We start from the raw sequence: 18741 nt of genomic DNA on the forward strand, positions 1-18741 counted from the left end.
AGAGAGAGAGAGAGAGAGAGAGCACAAGCTGGGGAGGAACAGAGAGAGAGATAGACACAGAATTGAAACAGGCTCCAGGCTCTGAGCTGTCAGCACAGAGCCTGACACGGGGCTTGAACTCATGAACCAAATTGTGATATCATGACCTGAGCCAAAGTTGAACGCTTAACCAACTGAGCCACCCAGGCACCCCTCTAACCGAAGCCTTTTTTTTTTTTTAATGTTTATTTAGTTTTGAGACAGAGAGAGACAGAGCATGAACAGGGGAGGGGCAGAAAGAGAGGGAGACACAGAATCCGAAACAGGCTCCAGGCTCTGAGCTGTCAGCACAGAGCCCGATGTGGGGCTCGAACTCACAGACTGTGAGATCATGACCTGAGCCAAAGTCAGATGCTTAACCAACTGAGCCACCCAGGTGCCCCTAACCAAAGCCTTTTTAATGTTAGACTGGACTAATAAAAAAAGCTGAGGGTTAAAAAATATCCAAAACTTTATCATTGTCATCATCACTGTTATAATTTTATTCACTTTATGCATTTTAAGTGTACATGTGTATTTTAAATATATATGTATATTTGTCATATATACATGTCATACATATATATATATATATATATATGATGTATATGTATGTCAAATTCACTCTGATAACTTTTTTCAGAATAGATGCTTCTAGATTATACGCTAAATATTTAGCATGCCACTTATGATACCTCCGGGTGGTAGCAATAACAATTCCAACATTGAGCAACTTGTCTTCCCTCTCCTTTGTTTTTCTGCTTTTATTTTCTTCCTTCTCTCCTCTTGCTTTCTTTCCCTTTTTCCCCTCCCTCCCTCTCTTCCTGTCTTATTCCTTCTCTTTCTCCTGTCCGCCTTCCTATTTCTTTTTTCCTCTCAACAAAATATTGACCACATAGATTTTGTGTAGAGAACACATGACATTTCCCCATTTTGTCCTCTTTAAAATATCCCTGGCAATTTAAGCCTTCCATTTAATAGACGAAATGGTACCTGGATCCTGATATTCTGACTGCATCCTATCCTATCAGATTTTATGAAAGGTTTCCTGTGCTGGAGATTTCTTCTCCAGGAAGAAATGCGTTTGAGGTTTGGAGTCAAGAGGAGAAGCTATCAGATGAGGGAAGGGTGCACACTGCTAGTGTATCCCTGGGAAAAGACGGAAATGAGTGGGATAATATAGTTTTTCTAGATAAATTCAAGACAACTGGGAAATGGGAGGAAAGGCAGGGACTTGGCCACGCCTTCAAGGTGAGTGAGAGTCACCTCCACTTTGTTGCAGGAGAAAGAGAAGACTTCAGGCCTGCAGTGTCCAAAATGGTGCCACTAGCCACATGGAGCTAAATTTAAGTTATTAAAATACAATAAAATTAAAAAAAATCAGTTCCTCAGGTGCACTGACTATACTTCAAGTGCTCGATTGCCACATGTAGCTAATGGCCATCACACTGGAGATATAGAACATTTCCATCACTGTACAGAGTTTTGGTGGACAATGATGATCTCCACAGTGCAAGATGGTGATTACATGGAAACTCACTTTTTAAGATCCATGTGAAAATTATGAGAGAAAACAGGACCCTTAAAGAGTCTGCTTTTGAAACTATAAACTTGCCTTTGTCTACTTAGTGTTCTTATTTTCTGGAATTGGTTCTGGGGTTAGTGATGAATTCATCTTCAGTTAGGTAGGGAGAAAGGAGAAACTAACATTACCTGAGGGCTTTCTATTGGTTGGAACTTCCTTTTTCACATATTATTACTTAATTCTCTACACAGCCCTATGGAGTGATACTATTATCACTATCTTTAAGGGATGAGGAAAGGTTAGGTGGAACAGAAAGATTAAGTCATCTGTGTAAACTATGAGTGCTCTTGCCATGATAGGGAGTCAAGTCTAACTGCAGTATTTTGTTTCAGCCATACAATTTGTTGTCTAATGAGTGGCTCACTTATTTGCATGTGTACTCTGTTCTGGGCACTTAATAGAACAGGAAACATAAGTAGGAAATATTACCAGACTTTAAATTTTTAAATATGAAATGATGGCCAGAGTAATTAGGTTTAATTAATAGAGTTCTTTAATTTTATATATGTATTTTATATTTGTATAAATAAATTGTTTGCATGGAATAAATATACATGAAATTTGTTATTATACTTCATTGTTGTGCAAATAACTTCATATTGATATATGATTTTTTTCCCATTGCTTTTGTGATTTAAGACATAGATTAAAATTTGCTTATGTTGCAAAATAATGTGATATAAACTTGACCTTCTCACTTTAATCTACCATATAGAGTGTTCTGAGCCAGGCTGACATCATCATCAGAGAAACAACTATTTTTTAATTGGTTCTGAGCCATCCATATTTCTGCTGTAAACCATACTCCAAATTATACAGCCTCACTAATATGTACAAGCTGGACGCTTTTAAACTTGGGTTTGTTATAAGTTAAAACAATACAAAATTATAATACTTAAAATATTAATCATTTTTAAGTATTTTATGTAGTGTTACAAATTTAACCCATACTACAGTCCAAAATAAACCATAAAAAAAACAGCTTTCCATATAAATTCCAGTCTTTTCTGATTATTTTCAACTAATGGTATGGCATGCCCAAACTGTATTTACTAAATTATATTTTGTGCAACAGGGAGTGGGTGAGGCTTTCAGACATTTTCAACAGAAAATTCATTATTTGCAACATCAGTTGTCAGCACAGGTGCCCTGGTTCAAGTGATCCACCCAGTTCTGGGAATGGAAAAGCTGACACAAGACTATGAAGGGCTATGTCTGATATCATCTGGGCAGGAAATAGAGAAGGCTGAACTTTAAATAATCCTAATAATTTCCAAATCCATCTGACATTAGATGGTTAGGTAAAACTGCGATGGATGTATATGCCCTAATTATTTATGTTTGGTAAATTTCAGATGAAAAGTCTTGAGAGAGAGAGACAGAGACAGAGAAAGAGAGAAGCACTATTTTTAACCCACAGCACTTTCATCCCCTTTAGCCAGCTGTAGTTATAAAATATCTTTCAACAGGACTATACTACATGGACCAGATAAAAATATGTTATAGTGGAGTGTTTTCAACTCCACCAGAGGGGGAAGCCCAAAGATACCATTAACAGTAATTCTTTTACCATAAATATGGAGAATTTGATGTTTTATGAGTGAATTAATGGGCTTGATTATGAAGACTCTACTATTCAATATTCATACTTTTTAAGATTATTTTTTAATGTTTGTTTATTTTTGGGAAGGAAGGAGAGTGAGAATGGGGGAGGGGCAGAGAGAGGGAGACAGAGGATCCAAAGTAGGTTCTGCACTGACAGCAGAGAGACCAATGTGGGGCTCAAACTCATGAACTGTGAGATCATGACCTGAACTGAAGTTGCATGCTTAACCAACTGAGCCACCCAGGCACCCTCAATAAGCATACTTTTTTTTTAATGTTTATTTATTTACTTTTGAGAGTGCATGCTTAACCAACTGAGCCACCCAGGCACCCTCAATAAGCATACTTTTTTTTTTAATGTTTATTTATTTACTTTTGAGAGTGAGAGCGACAGAGCATGAGCAGGAGAGGGGCAGAGTTAGAGGGAGACACAGAAACCAAAGCAGGCTCCAGGCTCTGAGCTGTCAGCACAGAGCCGGATGTGGGGCTCGAACTCACGAACCATGAGATCATGACCTAAGCCGAAGTCAGACACTTAATTGACTGAGTCACCCAGGCGCCCCAATATCCATACTTTTTAAAAGTCTGTGGCTCCATCTTTCCAGAGCTATTGTTTTGAGATGTTTATAGATTTTGCCAAATCCCAACTATCTGTTGTCTAGTGATTGACAATGTAACATCCTCTCCAAAGCATTTTTGCCACTGTAAGCAGAATTAGTCAGTCTTCTCTATATTCCTACACCACTTGGGCCAGATCTCAATTCTGGCTTTTATTATATTGAACATAATTACTCATTTACATATCTCTCCTCTCTAGTCCATGACCTCCTTGATCTTATAAGCCATTCCTTATTTCTTACTGGTTCCTGGCAGCTGGCTCATTGTTTGATATAAATTTCATGGAGTTAAATTCAGTTTTAACATAGTCTAGGGGCGCCTGGATAGCTCAGTTGGTTGGGCATCTGACTTCAGCTCAAGTCATGATCTCATGGTCCGTGGGTTCAAGCCCCACATCGGGCTCTGTGGTGACAGCTCAGAGCCTGAAGCCTGCTTCAGATTCTGTGTCTCTTTCTCTCTCTTCCTCTCCCCCACTCACACCTGTCTGTCTTTGTCAAAAATAAATAAACATTAAAAAAAAACAAACATAGTCTAAACAGTGTTTCTCAAAGTGTGGTCCTGGTATCATCTGTACCAGAATCACCTGGATGTTTGCTTACAAGCACAGATTCTTGGGCCCAACAGCAGACCTACTTAAACAGAATGCCCCGGGTGGGGCACAGGACTCTAAATTTTTATAAGGATTCTAGGTGATTGTTATGCACAATGAAATTTTTCGGTAACAGCTTTATTCAGATGGAATTCATATACCATACGATTAACTCACTTAAAGTGTGCCATCACAGAGTTTTTTTTTTTTTTAATTCACAGAGTGTACAACTGTCACCACAATTGATTTTGTAACATTTTCCTCATCTCCAAATAAACCCCATTCCCTTTAGTTATTTAGCAGTTATTTCCCATGCCTCCCAGCACCAGGCAACCACTAACACAGTTTCTGTCTTTATAGATTTGCCAATCTGGACACGTCATATAAGTGGAATTACATAATCTGAGGGATTTTGTGATGGCTTCTTTCACTTAGCATAATGTTTCCAAGGTTCATGCATGTTGTAGCATGCATCAGCACCTCGTTTGTTTTTATTGCTGGGTAATATTCCATTGTGTGGACATTCTACACTCTATATATTCATCAGTTGATGGATATTTTGGTTGTTTCCACATTTGGGGCTATTATATATATATTTTATTAAATGCTTACTTGTTTATTTTGAGAGAGAGAGAGAGAGAGAGAGAGAGAGAGAGAGAGAGCACGCACAGGGGAGGGGCACAGAGAGAGGGAGAGAGAGAATCCCAAGCAGCCCCACGCTGTCAGCACAGAGTCTGATGCGAGGCTCCATCTCACAAACCATGAGATCACAATCCGAGCCAAAATCGAGAGACGGATGCTTAACTGACTGAGCCACCCTGGCGCCCCTGGGGCTCTTATAAATAATGCTGTTACAAACATTTCTGTATAGCTTTTCAATATCAATACTTTTTAAAAGTCTTTGTGGCTCCATCTTTCCAGAACTATTACTTTGAGATGTTTTTGGATTTTGCCGAAATCCCAACTAGCTATTTGTCTAGTGATTGACAATGAAATGGTTTCATTTTTCTTGGTTATATTACTAGGAGTAGAATGTCTGAGTCATATAGTGACTCTAGGCTTTGCCTTTTGAGGAACTACCAAACTGTTTCTTAAGTAACTGTACCATTTTCCATCCTTATCAGCAATGTGTGAAGGTTCCAGTTTTTTTACATCCTTGCTAACACTTTCTATAGTCTATCATTTTTATTTTAATCATGTGGATGTGAAGTGTTATCTCATTGTGTTTTTGATTTACCTTATGGCTAATGATGTTGAGCCTCTTTTCAAATGCCTGCCAATCATTTGTGTATATTCTATGGAGAAATGTCTATTCAAGTCCTATGCCCATTTTCAAATTGAATTGTCTTTTTGTAATTGAGTGCTAAGAGTTCTTTATACATTCTAGACAGAAGTCCCTTATTAGATATATAATTTGCAATTTTTTTTCCCATTCTGTGAGTCATCTTTCTATCTTCTTGATGGTATCCTTTGACCTCTGAAGCACAAAACTTTTTAATTTCATAAAGTTCAATTTATTTTTTCTTTTGTTGCTTGTACTTTTGGCATCACATCTAAGAAATCACTGACTAATTCAAGGTCATGAAGATTTACATCTGCTTTATACTAAGAGCTTTATAATCTTAGCTCTTACCTTCAGGTCTGATCCATTTTGAATTAATTTTTGCATATAGTGTGAGGCAGGGTCCAATTTCACTTTTTTTTGCATGTGAATGTTGGTTGTCTCAACACCATTTGTTGAAAAGACTATTTGCCCATTGAATTTTTTGATACTCTTGATGAAAACCAACTGACCATAATGTGCAACACAATAAAAGTTTAGAACCATGTGTCTATTGGAATTGTGAGCTGACCACTGTAATAAAAGTAATACAGGATAAAGTTATTAACCTCAAACTACTTTAATGGTTATTAGTCTTGATGTGTATTTATAACTCCAACTTTAGTGTATACAGAGAAGTTGTGATGATGGGAATAGATGAGGTGGAGGTTAATGGGGGAAGGCTTGTGCTTTATAATGCAAACTACTTAATTCAAGAAACTTACTTGGCAAAATGGTCTTATAGCGATTTTTAGTTCCATGACGTGGAATGTCAATTTCTTTGGGATCCACAAAGTTCATTGGAATTTCCTGCAAAAATAAATGATATCAAATTAGTGTATCTAATGCTGCCACAAAGAAAATCTTCCCAGGGGGCCATCTGATCCAGAGCCCTACTGAACTTCAAAGTCATTTGTAAAACAACAGACTACCACCTCTGGTTGACCAACACCCTTCCTTTTATAAACATATTAGCTGCACCCTGTCAAGCTGACTCTAAGAAACACCTCTCTGTCTTAGAAAGTATTATTTTATATATGGTTATCAAAGAAACATGTAAAACTTTGATTAGATTTTTAAACTTCTATTTGGACATAATTGCTAGAAATATGTACACACACAGCTGAAAATTGACAATGTATTCAAATTTCTTTAAATCTTTATATAAGTTCAGTACCAAAAATTTCACTACAATGGATTCTCTTTTAACATTGTGTAACTCTTTTAGGATTATTAAAACCTCCCTCCCCAAATGGTAAATATAAAGGGCTTTTTTGTTGATTCAGGAGATGATCATAGGATGCTTTTTTGTATTAAGGAGTGGTTGATAATTGTACAGTTCCATTTGTGTTGTCAGTGTAGTATTTTTAGTGAAGGTCACCCAGACACTGTTTTCTCCCACTTAACAAGAATATAAATAGTTTTACTAGGTCAGAATATATGTCATGTGCCTCAAATGCTTGGAGAGGGAACAATTAGAGTAGAAATGGCTCCGTGGAAATGAATTAGATCTAAAAGGTGAGCATCTGTAGCTGACTGGGACAAAGAAAGAAATAAGCCAAAGTTTTCAAAAGGGTCAAAAAAATCATTTAAGGATTTGATTACACAACATAGTATGATCTCTAATTAAATTTTTGCAAAACATTGCTTAAACGTTAACGTGAAATAAGAGAACTTTCATCTTTAGATCACATGAAATACTATTTTTGTTACTTAAAGTTTCTTCAGTGGAAAATATAACTCAACAGCCTAATATTCATTTACATGGAAGAAGTTATCCATAAATTAATTCAAATTGTCCCAGTTTTCAGTCAATCTGAAAATTTGAGGAAAGCCTGACTATCTTATAAATTTGAGATGTGGTCTACAGAGAGAAGTAGTTTACTTTTTAAATATCATTTCCTAAATGTGCACTATTTTAGATATTTATAACATTCATTCCTACTCTTTGTTCCAACTAAATGTTATAACTTCTCAGTTCCAAGTGACCAAAATAAGCAAAATTGTTGGATGTTCAACAGAAAGCACATATTCATGTTTGGTAATTTCAAACAGGTCAGTCTGTTTTAGCAAAGCTATGATGTTTGTTTCTCCTCTGCTTCTTCCTGTTTTCTGACACACACTGACAATTTATCATCTTCCAGCATTATCTTTCTTTTTGGTACTCCTTGTCATTTTTCCTTTAAGGGCTTATCTCAAAGAACAAAGAGCTATCTATGGTTCCAGAAAAGAATACTAGATGTACTTTTGATTAGCTGTATGATCATTGACTTGTTCTTGCATCTCACTAGGTCTCATCTTCTTCATATATGAAAAGATGACACACTACAAAGTCTAATTTTAAAAACTGCATGTTCATGTTTTACTTTGGATGCTTAACAGTAGTTGAAGAGGCTAACAGCAGATCTAGCCCATTGCTGGATATTTCATCATTAGAGTGACTGCAAATATCTGAAAAGAACTTGGGATGATCAATTTATTAAAATCAACAGACTTTGGCTTACGATGTACAACTGATTTAAGATTAAAGTGAGCTATAAAATGCATAATCCCCTTGGGCAGTAATTAGAACTAAGAAGGTCTAATCTGTCTCCATGCTCTCTGGGTCGGAAATGTGTTTTCATGAATCGAGTTATCACCAGCTACACTGATGGGTTGCCATCACTTTTGGCTAAAACTCCCAATCCTCTTTAGCCCACATTTGGTCTTCCCCCATGTTCCTTATTTCATTTAAGGTCACTGTATGCAGCCTGTTCCTCATGTCACAAACTGAGGTATCATTTCTGACTTCTTCCCTTATTTTGGCCGCCTCATCCAATTCGGCCCCCTTCTTGCAGATTCCTATAGGTTTCCCACATTTTCACTCCTACTATCTTAGTTTAGACCACCATGCCCAGTCCACAGGATCACTCTAGAGCTTCCGACATACCCCTTTCTAATGTTCACTCCACTGCAGATAGAGTGATCTTTTACAAACTTAAGATAAAGTTCAAACTTTTAAATATGTATCAAGACTCAGGTTTCTTTTATAACTCTGAGGTTCAAGCTTTGCCACTTTCCACCTTGATTTCAATGCATCAGCTAAATCGAACAACTTAATTCCCCAAACAGTGACAGTAAACTGTTCCTTCTTCCTGAAATGCCTCTTCTCTGCCTAGTTCCTTCTTGATACTTCTCTGCCTGGCCAGCTCCTACATACTCTGCCTCAATTTAGTAATCACATGCTAGTTTGAACATTTATCAGTACTTGATGAGATGTAGGGTGGCTCTAAAACCTTGTACTTAACCTTTTAAACTGTAACTGTTTGTTTACTTGAGTGGAGGACAGTGCCATTTTAGTAGGTGCCTCTAGGGTCTAGTTTATCAAATACCTACTGAGGAGTGAATAATAAACAGCTGGCTCACCATGAATTCACTTTGGAGTAAATGTGAACTTGCCACGACGTCCCTCAGCTGTGACCTTGTGAGGATTCGGCTGGCTGACTGCAGATACTCCATTGCTACCTTCTCCCGTGGGGTTGGGATAGCCACAAAAGGTTCAACATTCCCCAAGCTACTCATGTCCAATGTAAGAGATACGTTGGACCCTCGTCTACATTGGGGAAGAATGTTAATAGGTTTAGACACCACGTGAATCATTTTGATCACACAAATTCGTCTTTCTGTGCATACACACAATTCAGTGAGAAGTTTTACAGAAATAAGGACCAAATGTCTTTTCCTCTTATGGTACCATAGTGGACTATAGCAACTATCCAGAGTTTCTTTACAGGAAACTGAAAGTTTTGTTGTTGGAAATAAATCTGAATTGAGAAAATGCACTATAATTCATTAATAGGTATATTTGACACAAAAATAATAAAATGGCTAGTAATATTAAGTGAAAAATTTAGGAAAAGTAAACATCACTTTTGAATTGAGAAATTATGTATAACACAAAACAATTTTATTTTTTGTATGTCTGAGAGCTCAGTATAGAAATCATATAGCCATCTAATATTTTTGACACATGATCTTACTGGACATAGGAAGCTCAGAATGGGAAAAATCAATTTTAGTTCACAGTATTACTATTGAAGTAGAATTTAAAAGTTTTAAAATATATGTACTTTTTATAATGTCTGAGTGAATCCCCAAATAATAGCATCTGTAGCCTCCATCTATGTATGCATGCATGCATGCATGTATATATGTGTGTATATGTATTTATTTAATTCTGTGATAAACTCATAAGGACCATAGAGATCACAGATTCTTATTCTGAATTACATTTATCTTCCCTCTGTAATTTCCCTCTTCTTGTTGAGAGGTGAGGTGGGGCTTTGCCAAATTATAAGGGCCCCTTGTGCCCTCAATAGAAGGTGTGAGTGCCTCTTACCAGTAACATTAGCTGCTTGGAAACAAGAAGTAACTATAAAATAACCTGTGCAAGATTGAGGGTCAAAATCAGAGATTTTATTCACAAAAACTATTAGGTTAAAGGGCCTTAGGCATGAGTCAGGTGATCAAATACGGTGCCAACTGGTTGGTGTTCCAAGGAAATGGAAAACAGGGAAAAACAGGTCATAGCAAATGTGAACAAAGACAGTAAGAGCAAATACTAGGTCCAGCGTATTTCATTTGAAGGGTGATTTACACATTTACTATGGAGCACTACATCTGGAAATATTCAAGTAGCTACAGCTTAATTTTAAACAATGGAAAAATTTTTAGAACATACAACAAAACCCCACTAAACAAAAGTGAGTAAGTTCTTCCTGTTACGAAATTGCCTCTGGTTGTAGCTTTGGTGGCATTCTATAATTTGATATGTAATATCCTATTATTGATTTCTAAATGGTTTATAAAAAAAATAAATGGTTTGTAATTGTAGTTTTAATTCTTGCTTTGGTTTGATGTTTATGTGTTTACAAATTTATTTTCCTTATTAATTTCTAGTTATAATAATACAAATCAGAGAATGGTTGGACTTCTAAAGTTTGGAATTTCTTAATTCTTTCTTGGGGACAAACACTATGATAAAGTATTCTGAATATTTCATAGGTACTTTTGGAGGCAACTAGTTTGATTATTTATTTACCTCTAGCTAGCTAGCTATAAATTTATCTATGTACATATGTATATCTATATCACCTTATTTATTATATTACTGCATATTATTAAAAATATTATTCCAATCTATTTTTTCCCACTGGATTTCTCAAAGCCTGAGATGTATGTGAGTCTTCCACAACACTTGTGTTTGTTATTTTTCCTTATATTCTTAATGATTTTTACTTTATATATTTCAGCCATTGTTTTATTTGAAGTGATTCATAATTATATCTTTACTATAAATTTTATCAATATTAAACATTTACTTTCCTATTAATTTTATGTCTTGCCTCACATCTGATTACTTTTTCTAGTTTTATTGAGATGTAATCTACATACAGCACCATATAAGTTTAAAATGCATGGCAATCTTTTTTGATTTAAGTATATTGTGAAATGATTACCACAATAAATTTAGTTAACATTCATTATCTCCTAGGGACACACACACACACACACACACACACACAAAGAAAACAAATTTTTTTTCTTGTGATGAAAACTTAGGGTCTACTCTCTTAAAAACTTGCAAATATACCACACATCTGTGTTAGCTATAGTCATCATGTTGTACATCACATCATGTACAATGCATAATTTATTACCTTTTGATCACCTTCCTCCAATTAACCTTCCTGCAACCTCCCACTTGAGAAAAATTAATATTGGCATACCTGCTAATTTTTTTTGCATGATCTTGAAAAGCCTTTTCTAATTTTTATTATTATGGTTAACTTTTTGAATCCCTGTTAGAGATTAGGGGGTAGCATTCTGGATACTCCATAAAATCTCACCTAGCTGATAGAAGAATGTTTGGCCCCACCATTTTTTTTTTTTTTTTTTTGTGGCTGTTGTTGGTGATGTATGGTTTCGTTTTGTTTTGTTTTTTGAGAGAGTGAGAGAGAGAGAGAGAGAGAGAGAACACCAGAGGGGAAGGCACAGAAAGAGAGAATCCCAAGCAGACTCTGTGCTGAGCTTGAAACAGGGCTCCATCTCACAAACCCTGAAATCAAGAGTTGGACGCTTAACCAACTGAGCCACCCAGGTGTCCCAAGGGCTCCTGTGTTTTGAGTAGGAGGTAAACAGTTGAGAAGGCGTAAAGAGTGGTTCTCTCAGACCAAGAATTTTAATCTACTTTTAATGGGAAAGCGTTTTTTTTTTTTAATTTTTTTTTTACATTTATTTATTTGTGAGAGAGAGAGACAGAGCACACGTCAGGGAGGGGCAGAGAGAGAATGAGACATAGAATCTGAAACAGGCTCCAGGCTCTGAGCTGTAAGCGCAGAGGCTAACGCAGGGCTCGAACTCACAAACCGTGAGATCATGACCTGAGCCCAGGTTGAGCACTTAGCGGAGCCACACAGGCGCCCCAGTGGGAAAGCAATTTTTATCATTTCTCAATACAGTTCCTCTGGCCTTTAAATTGTCAGAAATTCTTTCCTCATTCTGATAATAGCTTGTTTATTAGTTTTTAGTGTATTTGTGAGAATTTGGCTTTTGTTGGCTTCAGAGATTTTTTTTAGTAAGGCATTGGGAGAGGCCATTTAAGGGATTGCTAATCGGATTCCATTTTATTTTTTATTATTTTAAAAGTGTTTTTAATATTTATTTACTTTTGAGAGACAGAGAGAGAGAGAGAGAGAGAGAGAGAGAGAGAAAGAGAGAGAAAGAGAGACAGAGTGTGAGCAGGGAGGGGCAGAGAGAGAGGGAGACACAGAATCTGAAGCAGGCTCCAGGCTCCAAGCTGTCAGCACAGAGCCCAATGCAGGGCTCGAACCCACAAACCATGAAATCATGACCTGAGCCAAAGTTGGACACTTAACTGACTGAGCCACCCAGGTGCCCCTCAGATGCCATTTCAGTCAGTCTTCAGCCCCAAAATACTACAGTATCTGCCATCTGTCCATTAAGTGATATGCAGTGCTACAGTGATTTAGTAGAAAGGGAGATCACTTCCATTCATAGTGGCCAGAGATGTATGAGGAACAGGCATTTGAGTTGAGCCTTGAAGGTAAAAGTTCAATAGATAAATTTTCGGTAAAGGGTTATTTCAGGGAGAGAGCCCAGCAGAAGAAAAAAAATGTGGAAGCAGGAAATGATAAGGCATCTTTGAGAAATGGCATATAAGCAGTTTGAGCTGGAGTTCATTTGTATAAAAGTGTATTTTGGAATTGGAGGCAGGGTCCTGTAAGAGAAACGAGAGAAAAGCAAGAGTCACAGAAATAAGAATTAAAAAGCCTACCCAAATCCAGAAAAGAGAGAATTGTGAACATCAGGTTATATAAACTTCTATTAGGGCTTTCCACAGCACGCCCTGCCTGGGAGGGGAGGGTGATTAGAAGCCTCTGAGATTCCACGTCTAATAGGGTCCATTTGATCTAGTGAGCAACTTTTCTGAAGATTCTGTGATAAATTGAGAGCCATGGAAGCATTTTCATGCAAACCGACTTTGTAAGGAAGAACAACGTTTGTCTGGCAAGGGAAGGAAGAAAGGAAACTAATATTTATTAAACATCTATGATTTGCCAAGCACTGTTCTAAGCACTTTCACATATGGTATTTCAATTTTCATGGCAGCTCTTTGAGGTTATTACTTTCCTCTATTTTATAGGTGAAGAAATAACTAACTTAGGAACATGAAAGTGGAACAAAGATTCAATCCAAGTTAGAATATAAAACTCAAGCTCTTTCTGCTTTTCTACCCAAAAGCAAAGTAATGGTGGGCAGATTATGTTAGACTAGCCGGTGCCTCACATGGAGTTGGGGGCCAATTGTTGGGCGGAAGGTCAAGACTACTGAAGTCTAATGTAGAGGTAGTATATTATTCAGAGCACAAATTCTGTCTTTACCGTTATATTTGTCTGGGTTCAAGTCCTGCCTCTCCCATGTCCTTATGGTGGACCTTTGGTCAGTCTACCTAGCCTTGTTACTTGTCAATTTCTTCTTCTTCTGTGAAATGAATAATTAAGAATACTTGCTTCAGAGGGATATTATAAGGATTAACCAGATAGTATAAGTAAACCACTTGTAAGTGTTGCCTGGTTATTATTTTGGGTAATAATGGAATAAAGTCTTATATAACTCTCACCTCTGCCTCTCTAATGGATCTCTTGAAAGAGATCTTCTCAAAAATTCAAAAATTGTTTACACTGAGATTAACTTTAACATTGTGAAATTAATGATGGTATCTACACATTTGTCACTACAGAGAAATACATCCTTCTTGATAACCTATTTATCTTAAAATTTCCCTTTATTATGGCAAATCCATTTCCCCTGAACCCTAAACAATTCCAGAACACTTCACCTCAACACCTCAGACAATGTCTCAAAGTTCAATTATGGAATTAATCTTGTACAAGCTGTTGACCTTACAGAGAGCATTTTTCCACAAAACAGCCCTTATCGTGATCGTTCTCTTCTATCCTGGCTGTGAAATATTACCATAGGATGTCACTAACTTGGAAAAATCTCTGCCTTTGTTAACTCTTATTTCCAATGAACAAACAATATTTAAGTTAATCGAAATACAGTGAAATAAGAAAATCAAATCAGTAGAATCCACTTAAAAACTCTGTACATTTCTTAGTCATGTATTGTGCTTGCAGAGAAGAGATTAAATACACATCCATATATATTTTAAAGAGTTAATTTTTTCATTATAAAAGTGACACATACTCATTGTGGAAAATTTATAAAAACTAGAAATTTTAAAAAGGCAATTGAAGTCACATAAACTTCACTAGCTCTTAAACCGACATTTAAATTTTGCTATGCCATAGGCAATAAAGGCAGTGGCTTATTGCTTTAATTTTTATTTTTATGGTCACAGATGGGGGTAAATATATTTTCATATGATTATTTTTCATTTATTTATCAGTCCTTACCCTTGAGAAGCGTCTGTTCATGATCTTTCCTACGTTCACATTGTACCATTAATGTATTTATTATTGATGACTATGATTTACAATAAATTATTTCTCAGATATATGTGTTGAATATATACGATTTATTGTTGCCTTAAAATACCAAGGATTTTTTAAAAATTATATTTACATCCAGTCAAACATATCAGTCTTTGTGTGTGTGTGTGTGTGGTTTCTTGCATTGCTTTAATACAAAAAATTTTTCTGGAAGCTTAATTTTTACTAAAAGCTAATCTTTTAATCTATTTCTAATTTATTTTGGGGTATGGTAATGGTGAGAATCAACTAGGTTTTTCCCCCCAAATAGGTTATCAACGTGTTTAACACAATTTACTGAACGATCTGGAGAACAACTGGATTTTATAATTACAGAATATTAGGCTTTTAACCAGCTATCACTGACTAATGATCTGCTGGAGAAAATGTCACTTTACTGAACTGAGATATGAAATTGCTTCCCAGTATCCATAAACAAAAGAAGTAAGGATAGAATCAAAAAGACATTTCAAAAACAAAACAAACGTAAGAAGTTAAGAGAAAGTACAAATTAAGTTACTGGGAAAAAAAAAATCTAAAGGATTTAGAGGGAAAAACAATCAACAGAAATAACAGGAGACCTGGACCTTTAATGAAAATAGAATATGGAAAACTAAGAACATGAACTCTTATTGAAAAGTTTGCTTCTCCTTTGTTATGTAACTCTGGACAAACTGTTTAGACTTTTTTTATGCCTCATGATTGCTGTTGGACAAAAGGGAACATAATAAAAAGCTTTATCAAGCTCCTGCTGTAGCACCAATTATTATTTATGCCAAAAAAATAAATAAGAGGGAGGAAATTCAAAAGATACCAATGCAAACAATTGAAGGAAAAAGCAAATTCTTAAGGAAAGGTAAAAGGAATGCAATAAACAGCATGCTAATTACAATTAAGTAAAAAGGAAAACATGTATAAATATTATGGGCCAGGGCCACACATCCATTTTAGCAAGAGCTTATAAGCGGTGCTCTGTGGAAACTGTTTGAGTCTGTACCATTGCTCTTAATGACCAAGAGGTGGGAAGAAAATAGAGCTAAAAATCTAAGAACACTACAATTGCCAGTTAGAATAACTCAAAATTAAGCATTTCTTTTCTTGGTAGTTGGGGCTGGATGCTGGATTTTAGAAGCTGGATTTAGGCAGAAGGGCTACAGTTCCTAGCCCTGGGGCCATGAGGCCATGTCTATGCTGTCCCCTTTGCAATGCCTCCGCCACCAACAGCAGTGAGCCTTCAAGCCTGGCACCTCACTTAGTACCGGATAAGGAATGGAAATGGGAGTCAGAGAACAAAACAAACGATCGGTTTGCCTGTAGTCCAGGAAGATGTACTTCTGCAACTACTGGATTAAGAAATTAAGTTTCAAGGGGAAATGTTGGTAGCTGCTTATCTTGAACTATTTGAAAGGAGAACGGAAAAATATGCTTCTAAAGATTATAAGAATTTAGTACAGAGTGAAAGCAAACAGATCTGGTCTTTGAGAGCTTTTCTTAATTCTTTTGTTGTTGTTGTGCTGTAAAAAAATACACATAATTCATTCAGAGCTGTCTTTATTACCATACACATCTAATCCTACATGGTGAAAAGTTGGAAATAATATTGATGTCCTCTCCAGATCTGAAACGTTGTGAGTCCAGGACCTTCAGTGCTGCCTTCCCTCCCTCCTTGTGTATTCCCATTATAAGGATCACAAAGCTGACGATCTTGCCTTGATCCCCAAGGTGAGCATAAACCCCTCCACCTCCAACTTGATTTTTCTTATTTAATTTTGCTCTATTTGTCCACATATTTAGTTTTCTAGGGTACCTTTAATAAAAATGAAGAAAAAAAGAGAGAAGTTTTTACTCATTTGAAATGACAAAGGAGGAAACAGTGGTGAATTAGAGCGATGAAGTCCATTTATTGTGTATGGATTGCCTGGTCCCCACAGTTCCTTGAAACTCCAGATTCTACCACTTTTAAGTTCCAAAGGTAATGGTATTTAATGAATGGTTTGCTGTTTGTCTCCATCTCTTTACCTCAGATAAACTATATATAGTACTAACTACCTTCCTGGATCACTTGGCAGATGAAAGGGTAAAATTAAAAAAAAAAAAAAAAAAAAGAGGCTGAGGAGTGCTAGGAATGTTAAATTGTGGCTTAAATTCAAAGCTCTTGGAAAGTTAAGTGTGACATAAATGCCATGTAACTAATTTCTAAAAGCTGAAATAAATGAATAGATATTGTTACCATCCATAGTAAAATTTCCCAAAGGAAATCCTGTAGAGAAGAAATGTAATAAGGTTAAAAGAGACCAAGCACGGGGCCAGGAAGATGACAAACGTATTTCACTCTAAAGCAAAAAGAAAATCTTAAAATGTAGAGAACATTTTTTGGTGTGGGAAATGATTGATTTCCTACTTAAAAGCACTACTTCACTAGGTAAAATACTGCTCTCTCTTTTGAGTGATTATATAAAATTTTTTGATTTCATACAATGATATCCGACCTTTTACACATGGATAGGACAAGGCAAAATTTACATCCTTCTGTTATTATTAAAAAAAATAAAAGTCAAAACAATCATTAAAAAAATAAACATAAATGGAGCTTGTTATATTTTTCTTGGAGCGTCGATCTTGGAATGTGAGTTTAAATCAATGTTCGATACTTCGCTTAAGCTCTTCCAGCCTCAGACTACCTAATCTGTAAATGGGGATGATAATAAAACTCACAGGGTTGATTCACCTTATAAAAATTAAAGAAGCGAAAATACATGAACATTTCCCAGCCAGTATCTGGCATATAGTCCAGATATATGAATAATTATAATGATTAATAATGATCACGTGGTAATTCTTTCTTCACTCTATGCATAAATGGCTGTGTGGATGGGAGCTATCTGGCATACACATTGCTAAATATTTGAAGAACGCAATGTTGGGAAAGTTGGTTAGTGATGAAAAGTCAGTGGCAGTGTTACATATGCAAAATCAGTGGCCCACGAAGTGGAGACCATTTTTCATACCTTGAGCCCTTAAAATCCTTGCCTCATGTCTTTAAAATCAATAACATTTTTTTTGATTCAAAACTAATGCATATTCACAGTGTAAAACCTAAAGCTATAGATAACAAAAACAAAGAAAAAATATTCCATAATACCAATACTACAGTGACTACTAGTAACATTTTACGTGTATGTTTAAGTCCCTTATATGCATATAGGACAAAATCTAGATTTTTACTCTACATATTTCTTTATGACTTGCCTTTAAACTAAATATATCATCTTAATATCTCTTAATGTTTTCAAATCTATTTAAAAACTCTTTTCAAACACTCTATAGTATTCCATTGAATGGATGTACCATAGTTATTTAACTAATACCTTTATTTTTGTATACCAACTTTTTTCAGTTTTTCACAATTGTAGACAAGACTGCAAATAAGTAGTCTTGTATCTAAATGTTTGTGCATTTCCATGATTATTTTTAGACTGAGGAGCACTAAACACTAACTCAAAATCTCTGAGTTTGGGGAAACCACTGAACATGTGGAATGTGGTAGAAACATAAAGACTAACTCTTGGGGCTCATTGATATAGAATGAGCTCAGACCTTCTTCATCTAGTGTTCAGACCTTTACAGTAGCTCCCTAACAAACTTCCATAACTCTAAATCTCCTAGTCTGCTATGTTTTCTTCCAGATTTCACCAGAATGATGTCTGAGCACTGAAAATATGGTAATCAAACTTGGGATTTTTTTCCTCTGAAACCCCTTAGCAATTTTTCCAATATATTCACGAGAAATGACCTATCCTAAAGTGTGAACTCCTTGAGGACAAAGATTTTAATCCTCTTTCTGTATCCAGTCCAGAACACATGGATAGTAAATTTTTGTTATCTACATGTCTGAATGATTGTAAATACTTGGTGAAAGTAATACTGTGTGTAATTACTGTGCTCTGAT

General features: G+C 36.0%; 1 protein-coding gene across 3 annotated transcripts in view; it reads right to left on the reverse strand.

Annotated features, from left to right (window-relative positions):
- The window catches only part of PTPRR (protein tyrosine phosphatase receptor type R), a 241745-nt gene that overhangs the window by 36626 nt on the left and 186378 nt on the right, over positions 1–18741 (reverse strand). For all 3 annotated transcript variants that reach the window (XM_027071251.2, XM_053226493.1, XM_053226494.1), the window contains 2 exons: positions 9142–9328; positions 6462–6546 (listed from right to left, as the gene is read on the reverse strand). In XM_027071251.2, coding sequence (XP_026927052.1) covers positions 6462–6546; positions 9142–9328 — 272 coding nt within the window. The remainder of the gene's footprint in view (positions 1–6461; positions 6547–9141; positions 9329–18741) is intronic.

Source organism: Acinonyx jubatus, chromosome B4 (assembly GCF_027475565.1).
Source record: "Acinonyx jubatus isolate Ajub_Pintada_27869175 chromosome B4, VMU_Ajub_asm_v1.0, whole genome shotgun sequence".
Classification (NCBI taxonomy): Eukaryota; Metazoa; Chordata; class Mammalia; order Carnivora; family Felidae; genus Acinonyx; species Acinonyx jubatus.